General features: G+C 41.6%; 1 protein-coding gene across 1 annotated transcript in view; it reads right to left on the minus strand.

Annotated features, from left to right (window-relative positions):
- PSD (pleckstrin and Sec7 domain containing) overlaps positions 1–18661 on the minus strand; it is a 582815-nt gene that overhangs the window by 113700 nt on the left and 450454 nt on the right. The window contains exon 12 of the mRNA XM_073585761.1: positions 3588–3631. Coding sequence (XP_073441862.1) covers positions 3588–3631 — 44 coding nt within the window. The remainder of the gene's footprint in view (positions 1–3587; positions 3632–18661) is intronic.

Below are 18661 nucleotides of genomic sequence, written 5' to 3' on the forward strand. Positions count from 1 at the left end.
TGATAGCAGTAAATTCTGGTGCCTCAGAAGATCTGTGACAAAGTCCATAAAAATTTCAGCCCAAAACTCTTGTGATGAGGCTGAAGGGGACCAAGAGGCATTAGACATGAAGGTTTGCACTGTGCACATTCAGGACAAGTTTAGCACAAATTCTTTGACATTTGGTTTCCATGTTGGCCACCAGTAAATATGGGGAGGGAGTTCATCAGTTCATTTTACACCTGGGTGACAGGAGATGAGGGAAGAATGGTTCCAAGATAATACGGCACATCTATCTATTTAGCAAGATGTATAAAATATATGGAAAGAAAAAAGCGAAAAAAAGTCCAATGCAAAAGATTTGTACAAAAATACAAGGATAATTTTATTGACATAAATCCAAGGTATAGGAAACAGTGAGATAAGAGTCAATAATGACCATAAAAAGCACATGGGCAAAAGATGGGGCACACAAAGGTATATGAACACAGGGATAATAGTGATTACAGCAATAAACAGTACAAAATTTAAGAATCCTACATCATCCCTTAGTAATACAAACAACCAGTCATAATATGTATTGAGGCACATGAGTATCATTACACCCCGTGGTGGAACCTGCCACCACACATACTATACACTGAACATGTAAGCATACAAAAAAGGTTTTTACTACATAGTATTACCTCAGACTGGTCGATGGTAACGGTCCTACCTGAGTGTACCTGGGGGGGGTACACTCAGGTAGGACCGTTACCATCGACCAGTCTGAGGTAATACTATGTAGTAAAAACCTTTTTTGTATGCTTACATGTTCAGTGTATAGTATGTGTGGTGGCACGTTCCACCACGGGGTGTAATGATACCTATGTGCCTCAATACATATTATGACTGGTTGTTTGTATTACTAAGGGATGATGTAGGATTCTTAAATTTTGTACTGTTTATTGCTGTAATCACTATTATCCCTGTGTTCATATACCTTTGTGTGCCCCATCTTTTGCCCATGTGCTTTTTATGGTCATTATTGACTCTTATCTCACTGTTTCCTATACCTTGGATTTATGTCAATAAAATTATCTTTGTATTTTTGTACAAATCTTTTGCATTGGCCTTTTTTTCGCTTTTTTCTTTCCATATATTTTATATATCTTTGCGATAGTCATATTATGTCCATTTATGTACCCATCCTCTATGGTATTTCATAGTTGTATAACTATCTAATTTATGTAAATGGGGTTATTTTCCATGAAACTATTATATTATTTAGCAAGATGGTAGGTAAGAATGAAGTCAGACTGCAAGAAATAGTGACCATCTGGCTTGATGTCTATTCAGCCTAACCGCAGACTGGTGATGCTACAGGTGTTTATGGTTTGTATAGATGGTCCCAAGAAACTTATCTCCTACAAGTAGATGATGAATACCAATAGAGTAATTCTGAGTTCCTAGGAAAAGAAATTGTATGGAGAATTTTTACACTCTGAGGAATTTTGTGATAGAACTACAGCAAAAGCAGAGGCATACACTTCTAGGAAGAAAGAAATATCAACATAAAGGTGCTGTAGAACTGGAGCAGTACAAGAACAATATTTAAGTTGCTTGAAATCTTCAACTGCAGAAGCCGATCAGTTCGGTGAATAAATACCCTTTTGAATAAGTTTCATAAGAGGTACCATTTATGAGTGGTATAAAATATACTACCGGTAGTAGTTAGCAAAGCATATGAATCTTTGAATGACTGTAAGACCAGCGAGTTGTGGCCAATCAAGAATAGCTAAAACTTTTTTTTGGGTTTATATGCAGACCTCCAGAAGAGTTGACATAACCAAGGGAGACAGGAAGGAAGCTTGGGAATGCATCATGGTATCATCTCATTCCCATTAATGTTTCGACCAAAGCATTTCCAGATAACAAAGAATAAAAAATGCCACTTTAGAATGGACAGAAAAAAATAGTTGGGAGCAAAGTTCAAATCGTACTGTGCATCGGTTCACAAATCCCTGTCATGTCTTAAGATCTCCATCAAAACTAACAGCAGTAGGTAGTTATGGAATAGCAAGGGTTGAGGAGTCAGAAGTGTAACAGCTGGAGTTTGAGGCAATGCATCCATATAAGCTGAGACGTAAGCATGCTCTTGGGATGAGTAGTAAGGACAGGAGTGACAGCACAGTGGAGCAGATCTTGATGGATGACTCAAGAATCAGCTTGGACAACAGAGTAAGCAGGATGGGCTGACAAACAAGCAGAGCAGGTAGTACAGATGAGCAGTCAGGTGTTTACTTTGGCTGAATTTGGATGAAATATCCATGGAACTAGGTCTGGTATTATTGATGTCGCTCTTTCCTCAGGTTAATAATAGCGGTGAGTGACTGATATGATCCTTTTGGATATTCATTACACCCTTACGTTGAAGCGCTATATTACTATACTTTGCTTTGAACTTGGCATTTAAGGACTCATCCTGTTTACTCTTTGTTGCTCTATTGGGGTGAGTGGATTGATTGGACATCGCAACTATCTATACTATAATATCTCTGGTTGAAACTATATACAGTATTACTCATGTACCAGGAAACTGCCAAAGCCGGCCTTAAAAGGTTTATGATGATGATGTCAAAGATCTTTGACAGGTGATCTGAGATACCTAGTGTAAATTACTGCAAAAAAAGCAATCATAAGAGAAGAAGGCCAGTTCCGGCTTCACAGGTGAGTATTACCCATTATATTAGAATGATGGAGGAAATCCGACTTCCTTATTTTAAAAGGTCTGTAATCATTTAAGGAGATAAAGTAAAGGCCCCTGTACACATTAAATAGCTGTCAGTGAACAATCGCCACCAACTCTCCCATACACAGGAATGCTTGGCTCATTAAGCGCTACACTATAGTTGTGTTCTCTATTGAAGAGCGGCTGCCAGACTCCTCTTGGGGTGTGTTCTCTTCGCCGATCAATAGGATCAGCAGTTGAAATTTTCAGGCGAGAGTCAGGAGTCCCCCTCACACATTAGACTGTCGGCCAAGCCTGACAATATTAGCGGGTTCGGATGAGTTTAGTCCAATTTTTATGGGGCCTTAACTCATTTGGTGAAAATGAGAAATTAAGTGCAGAAACTGAATAACTTTTCAGTTATGTCTGGAGTTTGGTCAACTTAATTTATAGCAGACCAAATGGTCATAGAATTAGAAATATTCTAATTAATCTTTTTAAAAGTTGTGACCGCTTTCTTCTAATATTCAAAATAAACAGTAAAATATGCAAGAAGCTTCAATCATTATTGCACCCATCTAAAGGGATTCACTTCAAGTATGTTTTCCACCATATTATACTATAGCATCAAGTCCAGCCATCGTCCCATACTGTAGACTATACACCTTCATACTAATATACTGCATCAAATTTTGTAATGAACTTTTATCTCCCTGATATTTTGTGTCTGTTGACAATACTATAAAAATCAAAATGAAAAACAAAGAAAAATATTATATTCAGCTGCCTGTAGCTTAATAACGAATACATGTTACAGGCTGTTGAAAAAAGCAAGAAATATCAATGTTCTCTCTAGACAAGTACAGGGCAAATCAAGACTTTGTTCACATTTACTTACATTGTCCACTGCAACTTCTCATTCTTGATTGAACTGTACAAAGCCTAGAAGAAAAAGAAATGAAAATGTGAAGTGTAATTCAAGATGCGATAAGGATTTAATATTAAAACTAAAACTTAAACCTAGAACGACAGGGTGGGCCATTTATATGGATACACCTAAATAAAATGGGAATGGTTGGTGATATCAACTTCCTGTTTGTGGCACATTAATATATGGGAGGGGGGAAACTTTTCAAGATGGGTGGTGACCATGGCGGCTATTTTGATGTCAGCAGTTTTGGATCCAACTTTATTTTTTCCAATGGGAAGAGGGTCATGTGACACATCAAACTTATTCAGAATTTCACAAGAAAAACATTGGTGTGCTCGGTTTTAATGTAACTTTATTCTTTCATGAGTTATTTACAAGTTTCTCTTTGGTTACAGACATCGACATGTCGCAGAGGTTAACACGTGAGGAGCGGATAGAAATTGTGTTGATGTCTTGTGAATGCAGTACCCGGGTCATTGCAGCAGATTTCAATGCAAGACACCCTACGCAAGAAAACTGTCACCATTCCCATTTTATTTAGGTGTATCCATATAAATGTCCTCCCCAAAAAAGTTTGCTTCATCACTGAACATAATGTTCTGTGTAAACTGAGGGTCCTGTTCCAATTTTTGTTTTGCCCATTCTGCAAATTCGGTGAGCCGATCTGGGTCATCCTCGCTGAGATGCTGCAGCAGCTGGATTTTGTAAGGGTGCCATTTGTGAGTAGCTAATATCCGCCGTAGGGATGTTCGACTGATGCCAGATATTGCCCTAGTTAAATTACCAGTACAAGCATTATGGAGAAGAATTACGTGTAACACTGTGAGGCGTAGCTCCTTCCAGTCAATGGGTGCTACTTCAGTAGGGTCTAGTATTGGTCTCCTCATATCAATCTAAGCTGCGCTGGACTAACGGCAAGAAGACACAGACTAGTTCTACAGTAGCACTGCCCACTTGGTGAGAGTGAGCAGCACGTGGCATGTTAAAGTACCATCAAATTAATGCGCTTGTTTGGAACGTACCCCTAGTTTAGCCAGCAAAATTACATTGACAGGTTTCATTTAACCAAGCACATCATGAATAAATCACTGTGATTATTATAGACTGCAGGGCGATATCACGCTTATGCTAACCAGCGAAGAATGCATGGAATCATGTATGCATGCTGTGATTTTGGAGTGCAAAGAATCCACCATTTTTTAATCAGGATCATAAATGAAATGAAATGAGATAGATGGATTACAGCTCATAAGATAAATCCTGAGAACTTGCTGTGCAGACGTTTCACAGGCAAGTGGATAGACGTAATCTGCTGTGAAAACTGAGGTGCCTACAAGGATCTATTTTTTTATGTCTCCAGCCATATGAAAACTATAAAGCCTTTATCACTCAAGGGTGTCATAAACAAGAAATGCTGAATGCAGTCAAGTGGGAAGAGGTAAATGTGTTCCTAAAATGTTAACTTGATCAAAAATTCAATGGCTGCCAAGTGAAGTGAATGGAAGTGAGAGCAGTTCTGTCTTTCTTACACATGTTCCTACTAATTTCCTTATCATTACCTCTCATTGTAACAATATTTATAAATATCCATTTGTATCTATGAATGTAGTTTACAAAGAAATCATTTAAATGTCTCTCATTAGCATACCTGTTTTTTTTTTGGTTTGCATCCTGTTTTCTATCAGCACATAAAACACATGTAATATCCCTGTGATTCTCACGTGAATCTAGTTAAAAAAGCATTGGGTATTCTATAACACTATTTACTTTTCACACTAACAAAAAAAAGTGTCTATCTGTATTATTGACACTGAATTTTTCTTTGATTATACTATACTTGCACGTGCAATACATAACTGAAAGACGATGATAATATCACATGAAATTGGCGATATGAGAGTACTGTAATTCTCTTAAAAAGAATCTGTCATATCAAAAATTCTATTAATCTTTAGATTAACCTGATAAACATAATAGCATTACAAAACTGCCTGGCCACCTTACTAAATGCCCAACTACTGGGAGAAAATGAAGTTTTTTTCTCCACGAAGCGACCGGCTTTCAGTCATAGAGGTGTGGCCAGAGAGATTGTAGTCACCACTCAGTACACAGTGAGCAGCAGCTGAAACCAAGCTCCGGCACTTTTATTGACATCCAACTCTGTACAAATGTGCTGCAGAGCGAGCAGTCTATCAAATTGCCATCGCTTACTTACAGCTAACTCTCACTGTGTACTGACTGGTGACTACAATCTCTCTGGCCACACCTCTACGACTGAAAGCCGGTGGCTTCCTGGAGAAACAGTTAATTTTCTCCCAGTAGACACTCTTTCATTAAGGTGACCAGGCAGCTTTGTATTAATAATTTGCAGGTTATTGGCGTTTGAAGATATGACTCTGTAAGATGACACAATTCAATGCAAACCCAATGAGCACTGGACATTAATCCGAAGGTTATGTTTTGAAATGGTGGAATGCGAAATTGATCAATGTTCCAGGTGTGTGATCTGTTAGGAAATCAAATTACAAATATGCTGGCAAATCTCTTGATATATGAGCAAATCAAGTCCTTAGGTTAAAATGGATAGTATGCGGCATATTTATCAAGACAGTCCAATTTTTAGAATGTGCAAACTTATACTGCACCAGATTTATCACAGTAGTTCACACTGTTTGATAAAAAAGACTTAAGACTGCCTGTCTAAAGGCCTCTCATACATATTAGACTAAAGTTGTTTGAAATTATTGATATCAATGTGTTTGACTAACAGTATAATGTGTATGCAGCCTGACAGATAATCCAGGAGTAAAAAATCTGAAATGTCCTTTTGTTCTCTAGGAATAAGCTGCAGATAGAGGAGTCGGGCAGCGGCTCTCTCTCATAGGGAACACGGGATCACTTAGTAGTGCGAGAGCACCTGTGTATGGGAAAATTGGGCGAGATAGCTGCCGACCAAGCCATCATCTGGCTGACAGCTATCTAGAGTGTATGTGGGGCTTAAATTTACAGAACACAGAAAGGATAATACCAGCTCACTGTTGAAGTTTTTAGGAGTCCAGCGTGCACGGAACCACGAGCCGACCACTGATGTATAGCAATTGCAGGAAAGAGGAAATGTTCCAGCTTCTGGTAAAATTTTCAGAGTAATCTTTATTTCATCAAAAAACAATTAAAAACAAGCTTGATAAACAACAACCGTGTTCGAAACGTGTTGCTTGCTCCTGTTCCTGTCCATTATATTATTAATTGTTTTTTGATGGAATAAAGAATACTCTGAAAATTTTACCAGAAGCTGGAATATTTCCTCTTTTTCCTGCTTAAGTTTACACCATCTAACAAAGTGTTGGCACAATGTCTGGCACACAGTGCATAAGTTGGGCTATGCCTGTCCCTGCTAAACTACACCCTTTTCAGCGAAGCAATGACTTCCGGTTGGGTGTCTAAAATACATAATAACTATGGACCATCCTTTCCAGTACAAAGACAAAACATAAAAAGGTAAACACAGAGTAAAAACTATTTTGGACTATATTGGACTATAGCGAATAGTTACATACATTAGCCATTATGTTGGAAGTATGAGGTTTTCCTAGCATATTACTAAATGTCTATATGAAGAGTCTTAATGGTGAACCTTAGTATTAAACTCTATTTACTTAGCAGTGTCTTGAAACCTAGAAGTCTTTAATTGAAACCTAGCCTAAATATGTTCTCTACCACACCATGCCCGGTGATCAGTGAAAATAAATGAGCATTACGTTTCTACAACTCCACAAGGAATATGGTCTGCGGGAAGCAGAAAAGAACTGTGGTTTGTGGTTTCTGTTGTAGCGGTGACAGCAATCAAATGAGGGCAAATTACAGCGCACATTTGGGTATATGATCTGTATGGTAAAATGAGCATCTCAATAAAACTTAAATGATAAACCAAAACAGGTGATATAAGATTTCCAGCAAGTCATTGCCATTTCAGTCACGATTAATGTAACCATGGATATAATAATGGATATTATTGTTTCACAAGCTCACTTCTCTCTGTTATCATCACGTGCCCGTCATCTTGCTTTGACGCTCACTGAATAATGAAGAAGTCGGCATTGTTTGTACAGGACACGTGAAGGCGCCCTAACTGCTGCATGCTAATAAAGCTCATGAGAGGCAGTGCTCAGCTTGGGGAAGCAGAGAGCACTGGGAAGGCTCGGTGGGCTCTCATCAAGAGCGTCGCTAAGCAACTTTCTGCAATCTGACGCACTACATAATGGACTGATATTTTTATAGTTTTCTTACAATACATGTATGTATCTTAGCATTGCTGGAACAAGTAGAACAAATGTTCTAACTGTTGTGACTACACAAATAAATTGATACAGTCACTTACTTCACCCTAAGACTATCATCACTCTGAATACACAGATATTATACACACGCTTCATTAAACATTATATTAGAAATGGCATAATTTGCAACTGTCTAAAATAACATCATTGTAATGACTAACTTTAGCAGCTTGTGTGTATTGATGGGCTGCAGTGGAATCATAACTCCTGACTGTTGTCGCACAAGAACTGTCAGAGGAACTCAGGCTTTGTGTTGTAAGACTGCAGGTATAATCATTATCATGTAGGACAACTCATAAACTAATACAGACTCACGGCCAGGTATATAGGAAAAAAATATATGCATGAACTTTTAATTGTTCTTAAAGGGAACCTGTCATCAGGATATTACACCCCTAACTAAAGGCATAGGTATAGGCCCTCTAATGCTTATTAAATCCATACCTTGCTTGTAGTATTTTGTTTGGAAATTCTAAAGAAATCCAGCCTTGAAGTTTTGATTGGAAGTTTAAGGGCAGACAATGTACATCCATGTCTTCTGCCTCTATCCCTTTACTCCCCTCACCCTCAGCCTCCAGTCTCTGTAGGACAGGTCACTCTTCTCACATGGGGGCATTGCTCTAGAATCACTGCGTTGCGAAACATGTGATGGTGTCTCCGCAGTGTTGGATGTTGATCTCCATGAGTTCATTCATCCTCATTTTTCACAGTCTTTTACTAGGCATTGCTCCTACTAGCCAGTTTCCTACTCCACACTGATGAGGGGCAATACCCCGAAACAGCTATCTGTGGATGGATACCATGTTTTGGCATAGGTGGTTTCCTTCATTGGAGACTGCCCTTCCCATGGTTGTTCCTTCCCGGGGAAAGACCTGGCTAGTCATTGCTTGCGTTGAGAAACATGTGATGGTGTCTCCGCAGTTTGTGTTTTGCATGTTTTTGCATATTTCCCATAAGGGATGGGGGCATTGCTCTAGAATCACTGCGTTGAGAAACATGTGATGGTGTCTCCGCAGTGTTGGATGTTGATCTCCATGAGTTCATTCATCCTCATTTTTCACAGTCTTTTACTAGGTATTGCTCCTACTAGCCAGTTTTCTACTCCACACTGATGAGGGGCAATACCCCAAAACAGCTGTCTGTGGATGGATACCATGTTTTGGCATAGGTGGTTTCCTTCATTGGAGACTGCCTTTCCCGAGGTTGTTCCTTCCCGGGGAAAGACCTGGCTAGTCATTGCTTGCATTGAGAAACATGTGATGGTGTCTCCACGGCTTGTATTTTGCATGTTTTTGCATATTTCCCATAAGGGACGGGGGCATTGCTCTAGAATCACTGCATTGAGAAACATGTGATGGTGTCTCCGCAGTGTTGGATGTTGATCTCCATGAGTTCATTCATCCTCATTTTTCACAGTTTTTTACTAGGCATTGCTCCTACTAGCCAGTTTCCTGCTCCACACTGATGAGGGGCAATACCCTGAAACACCTGTCTGTGGATGGATACCATGTTTTGGCATAGGTGGTTTCCTTCATTGGAGACTGCCCTTCCCGTGGTTGTTCCTTCCCATTGAAAGACCTGGCTAGTCATTGCTTGCGTTAAGAAACATGTGATGGTGTCTCCACGGCTTGTGTTTTGCATGTTTTTGCATATTTCCCATAAGGGATGGGGGCATTGCTCTAGAATCACTGCGTTGAGAAACATGTGATGGTGTCTCCTCAGTTTTGGATGTTGATCTCCATGAGTTCATTCATCCTCATTTTTCAAGGTCACTCTTCTCACATTGACCTGCCTATCTTGTCCGAGATTCTGTGCAGGTACCGTCAGTGCATTGCCTGAGGTTGTCTCATCAAAAGGGGAGGTACATGCACAGTAATCTCCTGATGATGTTGCAAGAGCTAGACTATTGATCTACACATACGCCGACCCTCTGACGAGACGACTCAAGGCAATGACAGTGGTTGTGCAAAATCTTGGATATGGGAGGCAGGGACTGAAAGAAGAGTGACCTGTCCTTCAAAGAACTGGGTATGGCAGGCAGGGAAATAGGGAGAGAGGCATGAGAACTGGAAGTGCAGTATCCACCTTAAAACTTCACAGATGGATTTTTCTTCAATTTTCAAATGAAATACTACAAGGAAGGTACTGATTTAATAAACATGAAAGTTATTTTAACCTGCTGACATTGATGGGTTCAGCCAACAGTCTAATGTGTTTGGGGCTCGACAGATGATTGTCAGGGGAGTAAAGAATCTGGCATGTCAGATTTTGGACTGCCAATCTTTTTGTTCTCTAGGGATAAGACCCCAAGAGAGGTGTTTGGCAGTGGCTCTCTCTCATAGAGAACACAGAAGAACTTGGTAGAGCAAGCGCACATGAATGGCCGGGGTCAGACTTGCGAGAAACTCAGACAAGTCTCGCACGTCAAGACCCGGCACTCCCGCCGGCACTCGGGACTGGCGTGTGTGGCTGCATGTATTTCTATGCAGCTGAACGCTCCGATCCGAGTGCCAGTGCCAGGTATTGACGTGCAAAACTCGTACGAGTTTCTCGCAAGTCTAACCCTGGCCTATGGGAGAGTGAGGTGAGATAACTGCCGGTCTAAAACCATTGTTCATTCGACAGCAATCTAAAGGGTATATGGGGCTTAGAGGGGTTGTCCAGGCTTACGCTACAAGTCTGTAGTAACTCTATGTGACTGCAGACTGGTGAATCCTCACATCGTGTGCAGTGCGCGCTGTGAGGACTCTCCGGAGGCGAGGTTGTGATCGCAAGTATGTCATTTACACACATACCTTTAATTAGGGGTTTTATATCCTGATGACAGCTTCCCTTAAAAGTGATTTTTTTTATCTGTCTGAGTACATTGCACCTAATAAATCAATCCTTAGTATTTTACACTAAGGTTGGATGTCTGTTTCTCCTCCTATGTAAGTAAATGGAGGATTATTCCCCTGGATGCTGTGTATTGTGGGTAAAAGGAGACTCATCCTTGGTGGTTTTAAAAAGGTTTCAAACTTATGAGACACCTGAAGAGTCTATCAGAACACCTGACTCTGGTCATAAGTGGACACTGACTCTGTATTATCTTATGTTTTGGTTCAACACTATAGTGACTTTTATTTGAGGGCTTATAAAGGGTTTCTGCCTCAATGTTGTGCGTCTGCATCATAACAGATTATTTTTAATGAGTGTAATTTTGTCCTGTTTAGGTATATTGAATTGTTCATCACCATCTGTGCATTTTAGTTTTTTTGTTGCAAGCCATAAAACCTTAAGTCTGCAGATATAACCTGCATCTGTGTACTTGACTGCAGGGGAAAAAAATATCTGTACTCTGAGCGGGGAGACCAGGACTATAGCCAGGTAGTATCTACCAACTAAACATGGATGGTGAGCGAATATATACATTATTTCCAAATAGCATACAGAAGGAAAATAAAGACCAATCCAACACGTTACTTAAAAAGGTGAGATGAGAATGATACATAGCAGGGAACAGAAATGACCTTTTGTTAATGCCCCATACACATTAAATAAAAGTCATCCAAACTTACCAATTTTGGCAAAGATCAGTAAATAGTCTAATGTGTATGTGGGCCTCTCAGCTCTCACCTAGCTGATGATGTCAGGGCAAAGAGAAGGATTTGGCTTGTTGAATTTCAATTTCCAATCCTTTTGCTCACCGGAAAATATGCTGCCCCATAATTGTCACAGTGCTAACGGGGATCTCAACGAGGTCATGGCAGTTCAGCCTGGCTGGGAACGGAGCCTCAGTGACCGGAGGTAACCTCCATGACGTCACTGCTCGCAGCAGTTCTGTCACCAGAGTGGTTCTCAGCCTGGACGGTCGCATCTTGGCATCGTCCAGGTTGAAAACTGTTTTTCTTCCAGACATAGATTACGGCATGGGACAGAATGATGGATAGGTGAGGGATATTGTTGTTTTTTGGTTTATTACAGGCGAATGAGGGCTTTGGTTGAATTTGGTCGTTGCATGAGTATAACCATGTTTGTTATTTTTAAATAAAAAAGTAAAAGTGTGGTTTGTTTTATTTCTAATAAAGGACTTTATTCAGGCTGTGTGTTTATATACCATATAACTATAGGACTAGTAATGGATAGGTGTTTTATAGATGCCTCGCCATTACTAATCCGTGGTCTTGATGTCACCTGACAATACAAAGGTGACAATAACCCCACAAATATCAACCCCACTTGCAAACCCAACTTGGAAAGTGGGAAAGGCCGGGCAAAGCACCAGAATTGGTGCATCTAATAGATTTGCCTTTTCTGGGCAGCTGCGGGCTGCAATTTTTAGGCTGGGGTGGCCAATATCCATAACCCCTTACTAGCCTGAGAATGCAAGCCCCCAGCTTTCTGCTTAAGCAAGGCTGTTTGTCAAAAATGGGGGGACCCCACGCCATTTTTTAAAGTTATTTATTTAAATAATTTAAGAAACAGCATGGGGACCCCTCTATACTTGATAACCAACCTTGCTGAAGCTGACAGCTGAGGGTTACAGGCTCCAGCTGTGAGTTTTGCCTGGCTGGTTACAGAAAATATGCCATTTTTTAAAAAAAAATTATTTACATTGCAGGAGCCGGCTAATGAATACACCCATCAGCTCTCCTGTGTTCGCTGTTATTAGCGGCAGCAGGTGTCGGATGATAGAAGCTGTAGTCCCATCAGCTGACACCAGTGACCGGAGGTAAACTTTATACCTCCGATTACAGCTGAGCGCTCACGCTGTCTTTTTTTACAGCGTGGGAACTGCGGCTCTCTGACCGACTGGGATGATTTCACAGTCGACCAGAAGCGGTGTTTGCCATGCTGTCATGCACATGAGAAAGGGATCTAGGTCCAGGTACTGTTCTGGTACCCGAACCCGAACTTTTTACAACTGTTCGGCCAAACCTGCCAGACCCGAAGATCCAGGTGTCTGCCCATCTCTATTAATAATATTTGCTTTGCATTTTATACATTTTGATAATGGAAAACCTTCATTATCCATAGTGTAGTTGGTTGATTAAGACAACTCCATATTGATCTGCTGGTACAAGAAATTCAGATAAAGGTATAGTAAGTGTATAAAATATTTCAACATATTCTATTGCTATTTAATATGACAAGATCGACTAACCAGAAAGACTATTGTGTGGATATTGTATTTAAATTTTTCACTCTTTGTTTCATTGCAGCCATTTGGTAAATTCAAAAAAGTTCATATATTTTCTATTTAATGTACACTCTGCACCCCATCTTGACAGAAAAAAGACAGAAATGTAGAAATGTTTGCAAATTTATTAAGAAATAAAAACGGAAATATCACATGGTCATAATATTCAGACCCTTTGCTTAGACACTCATATTTAAGTCACATGCTGTCCATTTCCTTGTGATCCTCCTTGAGATGGTTCTACTCCTTCATTCGAGTCCAGCTGTGTTTCATTAAACTGATAGGACTTGATTTGTAAAGGCACACACCTGTCTATGTAAGACCTCACAGCTCACAGTGCATGTCAGACCAAATGAGAATCATGAGGTCAAAGGAGCTGGCCAAGGCTCTCAGAGACAGAATTGTGGCAAGGCACACATCTGGCCAAGGTTACAAAATAATTTATGCAGTACTCAAGGTTCCTAAGAGCACAGTGGCCTCCATTATCCTTAAATGGAAGAAGTTTGGGACCACCAGAAGTCTTCCTAGACCTGGCTGTCCAGCTAAACTGAGCAATTGTGGGAGAAGAGCCTTGGTGAGAGAGGTAAAGAAGAACCCCAAGATCACTGTGGCTGATCTCCACAGTTGCAGTAGGGAGATGGGAGCCAACTGCAGCCCTCCACCAGTTGACCCTTTAAGGCAGAGTGGCCTGACGAAAGCCTCTCCTCGTTGCCAGACATATGAAAGCCCGGATAGAGTTTGCTAAAAAACACATGAAGGACTTTCAGATCATGAGAAATAAGATTCTCTGGTCTGATGAGACAAAGATATAACTTTTTGATGATAATTCTAAGCGGTATGTGTGGAGAAAACCAGGCAGTGCTCATCACCTGCTCAATACAATCCTAACAGTGAAACATGGAGGTGGCAGCATCATGCTATGAGGGTGTTTTTCAGCTGCAGGGACAGGATGACTGGTTGCAATTGAAGGAAACATGAATTTCCGCCAAGAACAGAGCTATCCTGGATGAATACCTCTTCCAGAGTTCTCTGGACCTCTGACTTGGCTGAAGGTTCACCTTCCAACAAGACAATTACCCTAAGCACACAGCTAAAATATCAAAGGAGTGGCTTCAGAACAATGCTGTGACCATTCTTGACAGGCCCAGCCAGAGCCCTGTCCTAAACCCAATTGAGCATCTCTGAAGAGACCTGAAAATGGCTGTCCTCCAACGTTCACCATCCAACCTGACGGAACTGGAGAGGATCTGCAAGGAAGAATGGCAGAGGACCCCCAAATTCAGGTGTGAAAAACTTATTGAAGAAGACTCATGGCTGTACTAGCTCAAAAGAGTGCTTCCTACTCAATACTGAGCAAAGGGTCTGAATACTTATGACCATGTGATATTTAAGTTTTTCTTTCTTAGGCTTCTTTTACACTGACTGTGTTTTTTGCGGCCTGTTTTTGCGGGCCGTATTGCCATAATTTTCACAGGCTGCTGCAAAAACAGGCCGCAAAAATCTTCTTGGATTTCTGCATGCTTTCCAAATGATAAACAGGAAGTACATGGGTGTGTCCTAGTAAAAGCACGGCGTTCTGCAAATACGGTCTTCACGGTGTACTGCAAAATCAACACCCTGGGCAAGCTTCCGTTGTTTTTTGATGCCCCATTGATTTTCAATGGAGGCCCGTGTCCGTAAGCCGTGAAAAACATTGAGCAGGCTCGATATTTTTTCACGAACGTAAATATGGCCTTCAAGGCCATACGGCGTACGGCGCTCCAACAAATTTTTACGGCCCGTTTTTGCGGCCCCATAGAAATCTATTGGGGCCGCAAAAACATGGCAAGTGTAAAAGAAGCCTTAATAAATTTGCAAAAATTTCTACATTTCTGTGTTTTTTTCAGTCAAAATGGGGTGCAGAGTGTACATTAATAAGAAAAAAAATGAACTTTTTTGAATTTACCAAATGGCTGCAATGAAACAAAGATGGAAAGATTTAAAGGGGTCTGACTACTTTCCGTACCCACTGTATGTATGGGGTCTAATGTGAAAACACATATAAAACAATATAGCTAACAGTATACAACAAATAGCACAATGTGGTTACAATGCACACTGTAAAGAAAGATGCCGTGGCTGTCAGTTGATAAAGTTGCTAAAATCCAATGCAATACTATGTGAGAGTAGCAGCACATTTCTACGTATCCATTAGAAAACAACGTCCTTTCTTCTTTCCTCAAGCTAAGGCTGCATGCACACGCTGTGGATTCACTTGCAGTTTTTTCCGCGTGTATCCATAGGTAAAGTGACCTGCGGTTTATCTGCGGATTTGCCTGCGGTTTTCCTCTGCGGTTTGACACCTGGACAATGGAATAGGTGTCAAACCACTGTGGAATCCGCAGAAAGAATTGACATGCTGCACTGCGGATTTGAAATCCCATTGGCTAACATGGTACTGTACACTGTCTGTGGAACTGCTGCGGATCCGCAGGGCCAAATCCGCTGCGGATCCGCAGCAGATTCCGCAGCGTGTGCACACACCCTAAAGAAAGTATTTAGAAAGCTTTTACGTTCCCAACAGCCCTACATAATGAAACAAGAAAGAGGACAAACCCATGAAAAGGAACACTTCAACTGCATAAGAAAATAACTGCATATATACACTCACTGGCCACTTTATTAGGTACACCATGCTAGTAAGGGGTTGGACCCCCTTTTGCCTTCAGAACTGCCTCAATTCTTCGTGGCAGAGATTCAACAAGGTGCTGGAAGCATTCCTCAGAGATTTTGGACCATATTGACATGATGGCATCACACAGTTGGCGCAGATTTGTCGGCTGCACATCCCTGATGCGAATCTCCCGTTCCACCACATCCCAAAGATGCTCTATTGGATTGAGATCTGGTGACTGAGGAGGCCATTTGAGTACAGTAAACTCATTGTCATGTTCAAGAAACCAATCTGAGATGATTCGAGCTTTATGACATGGCGCATTATCCTGCTGAAAGTAGCCATCAGATGTTGGGTACATTGTGGTCATAAAGGGATGGACATGGTCAGCAACAATACTCAGGTAGGCTGTGGCGTTGCAACGATGCTCAATTGGTACCAAGGGGCCCAAAGAGTGCCCAGAAAAAATTCCCCACACCATGACACCACCACCACCAGCCTGAACCGTTGATACAAGGCAGGATGGATCCATGCTTTCATGTTGTTTACGCCAAATTCTGACCCTACCATCCGAATGTCGCAGCAGAAATCGAGACTCATCAGACCAGGCAACGTTTTTCCAATCTTCTACTGTCCAATTTCGATGAGCTTGTGCAAATTGTAGCCTCAGTTTCCTGTTCTTAGCTGAGAGGAGTGGTACCCAGTGTGGTCTTCTGCTGCTGTAGCCCATCTGCCTCAAAGTTCGACGCACTGTGCGTTCAGAGATGCTCTTCTGCCTACCTTGGTTGTAACGGGTGGCAATTTGAGTCACTGTTGCCTTTCTATCAGCTCGAACCAGTCTGCCCATTCTCCTCTGACCTCTGGCATCAACATGGCATTTCCGGCCACAGAACTGCCGCTCACTGGATTTTTTTTCTTTTTCGGACCATTCTCTGTAAACCCTAGAGATGGTTGTGCGTGAAAATCCCAGTAGATCAGCAGTTTCTGAAATTCTCAGACCAGCCCTTCTGGCACCAACAATCATGCCACGTTCAAAGGCACTCAAATCACCTTTCTTCCCCGTACTGATGCTCGGTTTGAACTGCAGGAGATTGTCTTGACCATGTCTACATGCCTAAATGCACTGAGTTGCCGCCATGTGATTGGCTGATTAGAAATTAAGTCTTAACACACAGTTGGACAGGTGTACCTAATAAAGTGGCCAGTGAGTGTATATATATGTAGTAAAAAATGTATCACTTTATTATTCATCAAAAACAGAGAGGTATATATATGACAGAACAACACACATGTAACACGCAAGATAAAATCAATTAAAATTGCATCATGAGATAGCAAACAGAGAGTCTCAAAAACATACCATGCCTTGACATAAAGGTTATGGTAGACCATACATGGTTCTCATGGGGGCGCTATATCAATAGAGATAGCAAACTAGAATATTTACATACTAGCTGAAGAGCCCGGCGCTGCCCGGGCATAGTAACTAACTGTGGTTAGTTATAAGAAATTATAATTATCCTCCATCCCATAGTGCCCATATACCCATCATATATATCCACGATCCCATAGTCGAGTGCCCATATGCCCATCACACATCCTCCATCCCATAGTCCCATGCCCATATACCCATCATACATATTCTCCATCCCATAGTCCCATGCCCATATACCCATCATACATATAATCGCCATCCCATAGTCGAGTGCCCATATACCCATCACACAACCTCCATCCCATAGTCCAATGCCCATATACCCATCATACATATCCGCCATCCCATAGTCCCGTGCCCATATACCCCGTCATACATATCCTCCATCCCATAGTCCAGTGCCCATATACCCATCACACATCCTTCATCCCATAGTCCCGTGCCCATATACCCGTCATACATATTCTCCATCCCATAGTCCCGTGCCCATATACCCGTCATACATATCCTCCATCCCATAGTCCAGTGCCCATATACCCATCACACATCCTCCATCCCATAGTCCCGTGCCCATATACCCATCATACATATTCCCCATCCCATAGGCCCGTGCCCATATTCACGTCATACATATTCGCCATCCCATAGTCGAGTGCCCATATGCCCATCACACATCCTCCATCCCATAGTCCCATGCCCATATACCCCATATACCCATCAAACATATTCTCCATCCCATAGTCCCATGCCCATTAACCCATCATACATATTCGCCATCCCATAGTCGAGTGCCCATATACCCATCACACATCCTTCATCTCATAGTCCAATGCCCATATGCACATCATACATATCCTCCATCCCATAGTCCTGTGCCCATATACCCATCATACATATCCTCCATCCCATAGTCCAGTGCCCATATACCCATCACACATCCTTCATCCCATAGTCCCGTGCCCATATACCCGTCATACATATTCTCCATCCCATAGTCCCGTGCCCATATACCCGGCCCATATACCCATCACACATCCTCCATCCCATTGTCCCGTGCCCATATACCCGTCATACATATTCTCCATCCCATAGTCCCATGCCCATATACCCATCATACATATCCTCCATCCCATAGTCCAGTGCCCATATACCCATCACACATCCTTCATCCCATAGTCCCGTGCCCATATACACGTCATACATATTCGCCATCCTATAGTCGAGTGCCCATATACCCATCACACATCGTTCATCTCATAGTCCAATGCCCATATACCCATCATACATATTCGCCATCCCATAGTCGAGTGCCCATATACCCATCATACATATCCTCCATCCCATAGTGCAGTGCCCATATACCCATCACACATCCTCCATCCCATAGTCCCGTGCCCATATACCCGTCATACATATTCTCCATCCCATAGTCGAGTG

The sequence above is a fragment of the Dendrobates tinctorius genome, unplaced genomic scaffold (assembly GCF_039654945.1).
Source record: "Dendrobates tinctorius isolate UK_male_01 unplaced genomic scaffold, ASM3965494v1 ptg000089l, whole genome shotgun sequence".
Lineage (NCBI taxonomy): Eukaryota > Metazoa > Chordata > Amphibia > Anura > Dendrobatidae > Dendrobates > Dendrobates tinctorius.